This window comes from Diuraphis noxia, unplaced genomic scaffold, assembly GCF_037042655.1.
Source record: "Diuraphis noxia isolate RWA-SAM2 unplaced genomic scaffold, SU_Dnox_SAM2 contig0001, whole genome shotgun sequence".
NCBI lineage: Eukaryota > Metazoa > Arthropoda > Insecta > Hemiptera > Aphididae > Diuraphis > Diuraphis noxia.
In genome coordinates, this window is record NW_028301711.1 from 33,658,227 (window position 1) to 33,667,283 (window position 9,057).

Consider the following 9,057-nt stretch of genomic DNA (forward strand, 5'->3'; position numbering starts at 1 on the left):
TTTCACTATTATAGATTTTACTTCCAAAACCTTTTGTTGATCGACAATTTTCTGAAACGGGAAATCTTATATTTATTTTCACACTAGAACACACGCTGATTCCCGTTTTATATTTTTTTATAAAATCACTAAGAATATGTTTTATCATTGTCAGTTTTCGCTGAGGAAAAATGCAATAATATAATATATTCTTTTATCCCCATGCAGTTAGTATTTCCGAAAAAGGCACTTGTCAATATTAACTTACCATTATAGAAGAATAGAAGATATATCATTTATGTAACTTTGAAATACAATTATTTACCAATGACAGTATGACATATTTAGTAAAAACGTGTCAACAATTCGAATTTAAGAAGACGCCACACCCGAATGGCCGAATGTGATGTCTCCGTCTCACAAACGTACAAAACAGCAAAAACTGATTTGCGTGAGAAAGAATCGAGATGGGTACACTCATAACTAAAAGGGGTATTTTTACTATATAAAAAGAAGAGCATTTACTGGGCAACGTTGTTTTTATTTTTTCGATATCATAAATACACAAAAAATTCGTATACAGCTTACAAATTCATTATTTCAAACATGAATAATTTTAATTTTGTATTTATGATATCGAAAAATTAAAAATGATGTTTCATAGGACATCGCCCGTTTCATAGTAATGTTCTTCTTTTTTAATGTGAACATTTTTTTTTTTTAGTTATGTTACCTTCTCGGTATTTTCCACACGTAAAACAGTTTTTGCTATTTTGTACGTTTGTAAGACGGAGACAACACGTCATGTAGGTGTGGTGTCCCCTTAATTGATGACCAGTAAATATAACATTCACGCTGTGGCTGTTACAAGTGTCGCGACTATAATATTCAGAATAAAAACAGTTATTTACAGTGGTTTCGCAGTATTGGAATTACATCCTATTATGATAGATACACAAAACCCAATATACAATACATGTATTGTACGGAATTTCTTACCTATCAACTTAAACATCCGGTTGAAGATTAATAGTAGTTAAATCTTAAATCTTTAACTGTATAATATTGAAACGATTCACATTTACTTGATTTATTGACTACTATCTTTATACAACTTGGATAAAGGATACCGTTAGGTAAACTCTGTTGTATAATAAAATAAGTTTAGATTCTGAGCAGAACAATGAATTACATATGTATTGATTTTCAATAGTATATGTTTTTTTCGGGTCTGTCACATTTTGAGGCAGTAAACATGCATTGATTCTCCACATTCGAATCTTTTCTGGTAAAAAATTTGTAGGTATCTAACGAGTGCTATGATGATAAAGATTTCAAATAAAATTTAAAAAACAATTTGAATTTTAAAAGGTTTTGGCCTTCTGCAGGGTCCAGATGGTGCGGTCATATTTTAAAATGTATATAGTTCAGAAAATACGGCGAAACGTCAAATATTCTTATAGGTATTGCCGGAAGTAATTTTTGGCACGAGCTAGAGACATTATTAGTATACTGTCATGTAACCGATTAGAGACTTAAAAGGTCGTGTATTAAATTTCACAAATGAGTTGACATGGCACACGTGTTGAGTCTGTAATTTTTCAATATATTTTATGATGTGGCCGTATTCCGACAACGTTACGTATTTAGGTCAAACTATATTCGAACGAACCTACCTGCAGATATTCAGGAATAACATCTGGAATTTAAAATGCAATATATATTCATATAAAATAATGGCAAATTATTATCGACAGAGCATATTTTGTGTGAGAAGAAAAACAGATTTTTCTTGAAATAGTTTCCGATGCGATATACTGTAATACCGTAATAGTGTAATATATAAAATTATTAGAATTAATTGTTGAGCATATATTATGACTAGGGCTTACTAAATTCGTTTGTTCGCTACAACAATATGACCCTACCTAGTGCTAAATTTTTTTTGTACGTATTATTAGTGTATATGTAAAAACATGTTTAATGGTTGGTCTAACATAAAAGTAACACAACATTATTTAATTTATTAATCTGCCATAAAATGTTTGTAGGTTCTATTTTAGTTTTTACTTTTAATATCAAAACAAATTTTCGAGTGTTCATATTGAAATAATTTAAAATTTGAATTCATTCCATTTCTAGAATATTAAAAACAACATATTATAATAAGGCTGTAGTGACCCAAACACTCAAAAATAAATAACCCATAAGCGCAAATCAATTTTATAAAAATATGTATTTTATTAAAATCGTTGTTATTATTAATATTTAATTAAACATTTACAGTGATATTAAAATTAGAAATATTGAAATTAGTTAAAAAAATTTGTAAAAATAAAAATTATAATTTTGAGTATTATTTTAAATTAGTTAAACAAGTATCATAAATAAATAAATAAATATATTAAAGTTAAACTAATATAATAACGAGTAGGTAGCTCAAAATTAAATTTAAAATTTGAAGCCAACTGTCATCAAATATTCCATTTGGACATTTTTTTCTTTATACAAGTTTCAAATTTATGTATTGGAAATGATTACAGATTTAAAATTTATTTTTGCGCTTTTATTCCACTACCAAGGAACAAAAGCGCAAATTTGTTTTGCGCTTTTGAGTTATCGAAAAAAAAGGCCGATTTGCACTGTCAGATTTCACCGCATAGTAGCAAAAACAAAAGGGATAAGACGTCTACCGCTCTAGTGTACCTTGTCATTGTAGAGTAGGCCCGCCCTGGAATGGATGTAGGTATTATAAATTTAAGTTCAACAATAAATAATTATATATGATAAAACACGATTCTGAGTGAACACAGTTTATTTTTTGGTAACCAAGGTTACCAAACAATTATTTAAATAATAGTATTAAAATTTTAACAAATATTTGTTTTTTTATTTTTTGTTCGTGTTCATTTTCAAAAATACTGAGAATTTTAAATTTTTATCTCCTAAAAGTATCAACTAGATCCTCCAGAAACTAGAAACTTCCCTCGAAGTTTGCAATCAGATTATTTTTTTTATTAGAAAAAGTGACTTCAGATACAAAATATTTAAAATAAAACACGCATCCTTTTAAATTCAATAGGTACATTTTTGTTTTACCCAGTATCTAAATTCTAAAACAAGAATAAAATTCAAAATAATATAAGAATAGAACAATAATAATAAGAATAAGAATAATACGAACAATTATTTAATAAGTAATCTACCTATACATTTTATTTTTATTTTTGATTAATAGATGTAAGTGACAACTATTACAACTCAACAATTATGCAAAACCTATAAAAATGAATATAGGTAATTATTAATTGATATAAATTATATAGGACAATTTTATCAAAAATACAACATATTGTATTTACTAACAATGTTTATTGTGTATAGGTAATATTTTAGTGTATAAACATTTTATAATGAAATTAATTGCTAAAATTAAATCAGCATATATTGTATAAACTAATGGTTTCCAAGTCAACTTTACTTTTTTTCTAATAATATAAACAATTTTTTTATTTTATCGTCTCACATAATTTTTTATGTAAGTGTATTTACAATAATAAAATGTACAGCGCAATTTTATATTATAACGATTGTACCAAATAACAAGACGTCTTGCACTATATTAGCCAAACTATATTAATTTAAGCTATTATACGGCTTGACTACGGCAGCACGAGTACGTTGAAAATCGTCCGTTTACTATATAAAGGTACGTATAAAATATTTCTGCATTAATTAAATTTTTTTTTTTGTTATTACTTAAAAAAAATCTTAAAAAGCATGATGGCTAATTGTATGTTAGTGTAATAGAGTGTTCAACACGTACTATCTCTACAAATATAACTATTTATATTTTTAATTTTAAGCTGGGCAATGAATTTGCCTATTTTTGTGTTACAACGTGTTAATTATTTTTACAATTTTTACAATTACGTTTACCATTATTAAATAAACACGATGAAATTTTTTAAATTTTTGGATTAGTTTTAGCCAATTTATATCCCGAACTGGTCAAATTTATCACGTCGTTCTAGGTGGTATGTCGGCATTGACCTATAAGTTATAGTTACCTATAGTACTAGGTAAATATAAGTACTAGCCATATTATAATATGATATCATATGTGATTTGTTTTTGACAAAAATTACTTCAACTTACTTTATTATGACTATAATAAGAAAATAAATTACAATGTTATTCCGTGACCACTCACCAATAATTGAAAGATTTATAATTTTATTTAAACTTAGCACATCCATAACAATAGTAATCTGCTCAATGATGGTGAACAGTCGATGCCTTTCTATACTATATACAGCAATGTGACTTACCTATTTTTTCTTTTAAAACACTAGTAACAATATTATTAAAATCAATAATTAACTCGAATAAAGCTATTTTAATCTAAGAGAATAATACCTAACATATATATAGATTTAGGAACCATATTCAGATTATTTAGGATTTCATTTAAAAAAATTGATGTATTTATACCTACTATGATAATTATACTATAGTATATAAAACATATTTATATTTCTTCATAAAAGTAACAATACCCAAGTCCATTGTGTGGCCAATGGCCATATAGGTGTAAATTATTTATTTCAATTTTTGTGGTCTGCGATCGTACAAGACGCACATCGTGTACACGTTACATCGTTGTTTTATTATAAACATACATGTATATAATACACGTACAAATAGGACGGGTGGGTACCTATATGTGCACGCACATAATACGTATTCAAGCGTGATGGCTGGTGGGAAATCTCCTGGCGTTCAAACCGCATTTATGTATAACCTTTGCTGGAGCATGACGTCGAACAAAGTGTCATTTATTGTTTTTACGTCCGATGGAGGGAAGGAGATGGAGGTTATTACTATTGCTCGCTCTCCATTTCTGAAAAGTGGCGGTTTTTCTGTATACAAAATAATAATAATAATAATAATAATAATAATTGTATTTGTGGTTTACATTTACATTCATGTATAATATTACACCCATATATATATATATATATATATATATAATACTCTCTGGCATGCCATATCCTTTGCCCCCCTGTCATTTCTCCAGCGGTACCGACGACGACCATGATGGTTCACCGCAAAGTTCCGTTTTTCGATGTAACAATAATATAATAGTCCACCGGCCGGTGTCGATACGCTGCAACTATTTTAGAGTTATGTAGTGTTGGCTCTGACGTTTCTGATAGTAGTGGCTTATGAAAAAAAAAATACAAACAATATTATATTTTGTAATATATCACAAATAATATTATTAGGTGCTATTGTACTATGGCACTATTGTACGTTTCTGAATTGTCGAGTGCCTATGAGTTTAATAATATCTGTAAAATATTCTTAGAAACTTTGTTATGGTAGTTTAGTGACCTATTCAGTCAGTGGAGAACTATCGTGGAGGGGGGGGCTGAAATGTTTAGAATGGCTTTTGAGAAAACTAAAATTTAGGAATAAAAATTAGTACTCTATTAAAATGTACGATATGTTTTGTTATGTTCAGGTGTCAGGTCATCCAATATGAAAAAAAATTAAAAAATTAAAAACCGCTCTCGAAACTCAGGTCTAATAACGCCACTGTATCCACTTTAACAATCGAAGCGACGGAGCGCTGGATATTTACTTAGAAGTTAGAATATAATATAAGAAGAAGAATCTAAAAATAATAATTATATAAATATATTATAATAATTAGTTACAACTATTTATTCACATCCATGGACACAAAGTTAACAAAATCTTACTCCACTGGGTGTCCATTGGACTTAATTGTGTGTCCATTTGAACACAAGATAACATCCTTAAAAAATGGCCCGCTATATCGTAATTATTAATTGATGTGTAAGACTCATACTCATACGGTACAGTGTAGAGTGAATCGAGAGTATTTTCAATTATTTCGATTCGTTGATAAAATGTCTTTCCCGATTAACATGCTCGCCTTCATTTTTCTTTCAGTACTGCGTTTTTTCAAATATAGGTTTTTAGAATTTATAGAGTATTAAACAATACATTTCCAAATGGTTACTTTTTATACATACTATTAACAATTGTTTTCATGACAAATTGTTAAACAAAATATGATTTATTAAATTTTTTATTTAATTAATTGTATATGTACTAAGGATTTTAGTCATTATTATACCATTAGTGCCTATTATTATATACAATATATAATATTTAATAATACGAGTATGTACCTAATAATAATATTTAAAGCGAAAATTAAATTAATTACGACACAGGAGTATGAAATTTATATTATAATTTTATGTAATATGTAATATTTCTTACACTAATCCAGCTATCAATGATCTTATTAACTTAGATAAATCAATATAGGTATTTATATAAATAACTATAATTTTAATCATCAGAGTCTTTTTCTCTGCTAAACTTATTACCATAGATATGGTATATCTTTAGTATTTTTAGATTATCATCCTTATATGATAATATCTCCTTAATATTTAATAACTCAGAATCTACTTGATCAGAAAATTATTCTGTATAACAATTTACATTAAAATTACCACAAGAAAAATGTACTTCTTAAATAGTATAAAAAGATTAAATGATGGTATTTAAATATCATACTTCGAATTTTTTTTATAATCAAAAAATAAATAAATTCTCAGTTTAAAGGAAATATCAAATATTGAAGTGAGCATGCTTTGTACAATTGTACTAATGCACTTATATTAATATACGAGGATTAATATTTTTGATGATGATTAATTAATTAAAATTATTTTCCAACATTGTATAATATGATAAATCAAAGAAATGGCAAAGAACACAAAAGAATCTTTTGAGTTTAACCGAACCGAGCGATTACGCAGAACGATATTCCTAGAGGACTCATCTGAAGACGAATTGTTCGAATACAATAACAGGACAAAAACAAGTAATTATTCTACATATTTCCAAACATTAAGCTACAGCATATACTGATTACAATTTTTGTTACTGTTGTGCGTACACTTCCTATTATTTCTTTATTTTCCCTCTATTTTATGATTAAAATTATAAATTCAATGTTGTTAACAATGATGGGGTTACAAATGTTAAAAATATCGACAATACTCTACATTTAAAAAAAGCTTTATAAGGACAATAAATAAATAAATAAATAAATACATACATATCAATCATATTTATACTAAAAGTGGTATTGTCACGCTTAAGTTATTTTGAATAACATGAAAATAGATAAATTAATGGATCTATTTTGTTATGTTTAGAGGATATTTGGGATAAACCACCTGTCACTTTAATGAAGCCTAAAACAAAAGTCAAAGTTGGAGGCCGTGCTGATTCCTCACCTGTTTCTATTAAGCCGATTAAAATTGTTAAAAAAAAAAAACCAATAAGAACCGATCGTGTGATTAACGATAATGTGGCTAACGTGAAACCAAAACAAGTGGAACCGACTATTATTAAAAACGAAAATAAACAATTGGTCAATCAAACGTTAATAAAAATTAAAAGACAAGTATAAATTTAATTTAATAATATTATAAAATAAAATAAAGTGGATGTGAATGAATATGATAATACTACTAGTCTACTACTGTCAAGGTATGTATATGTTTATTATCTCGTATGCGAGATAACAAGGTTTCGTAAAATCATTTTCACATAGGTAAGTGATATTTCCTTATACGTCTTTATTAATCCCTCGGTGTATTATAACAATATCTTATCAAATTTTATTATAAAGTAAGAAGGTGCCTCCTCTACCTATATACTCGTAATTCAGACACTGTGAAGGATAAAGTGAATATAAAGGTTTAAGGATGCATGGTCGGGGGCGTGTGAACCACCTTGGAGACAAAATACATATGTATTATTATTATCATTATTACTTTTTTAAATATAAAAAGACGTTCTTGACACAGGTATATAAGTACCGATGTGTTTACGAAAAATCGGATTAGGCGGCAACAATGTCAAAGGCCACTTCATTTCAATACTCTCTAGTACGCCTTAAGCACACATATTATATCAAACTAATCTTCTTACGAAAGAAAAAACATGTACCTCCTTTTGTTGTCGGACGACAACAAAAATGAATTTTTTAAGAATCATTTTGACCTGTTTTTTTCTCATTACATTTCTCTTCGCGTAGTGTATATGTTACACAACTTCGTTTAAAAAAGACCTATTGTCCTCTCTCTTTATACATTATAATCGGAACGTATAATGCGACATTTAGGGATATTTTTAAATGGATTACTACATTACACAAATTTTGTAGAAAAAAATAATACTGCTAATAGCTACTTACAATGAGTATTGAGCATTATACAATGAATTATATGCCATGTAATTTCTATACGATATATTATTATATAAACTATAATGTATGTAAAATTTAATATGATGAATGTATCTAACTTGTAATTTATAATATATACATTAGTACGAATTATTACGAATTAGTGGCGTCATTTGGACCATACGAGATACACATTTACATCTTTCAATTTCTGTAGAGCAATATTCTTACCTGCGTGGATACCCTGGCCTGAATTCACAGTTTGCTTCTCAGAAACAAATTGGCCTACTAAACAAAATGTTGCATGGTTATAAAATAATTGTGCATGTTGCAAGTATGATCGGATGAAGTTATATTTTTTTCGAAATAGTGTGCTGATAAATAATGTGTTCCATAATTGTGGGTGGGGTACAAATTTACAAATACGTGCCGGGGAAGTAAAACTTATTTCGCAGATGTTGGATATGTGGAATTTCATGTATTGTAATGTGATGCTAAAATGATGCTAAAATTAGAAATTAAACGAAAAACAAAAACAACGTTATAAAACAGTATTTTTAGAAACCTCATGACTCATGAGTATCATAACAAACGTCGTTATGATAGTAGGTATGTAATATTACGCGTATATTATGATACGCTACACAGTCTCCCGGACACGCATATAATATAAACTGTATAGTGTATATGATATATATATATATATATGTACATGGTATATGGTAAATGTGTATAATAATATCATCGTGCATAAATATTTTATTATTAATATG

The 9,057-nt window shown here is 27.8% G+C and overlaps 1 protein-coding gene across 1 annotated transcript; it reads left to right on the forward strand.

Annotated features, from left to right (window-relative positions):
* Positions 1–6,789: 6,789 nt before the first annotated feature.
* On the forward strand, positions 6,790–7,504 carry LOC107165725 (uncharacterized). The gene is made up of 2 exons (XM_089219618.1): positions 6,790–6,911; positions 7,246–7,504. The coding sequence occupies exons 1-2, from the start codon at positions 6,790–6,792 to the stop codon at positions 7,502–7,504; spliced, it is 381 nt and encodes a 126-aa protein (XP_089075744.1).
* The last annotated feature ends 1,553 nt before the right edge of the window (positions 7,505–9,057 follow it).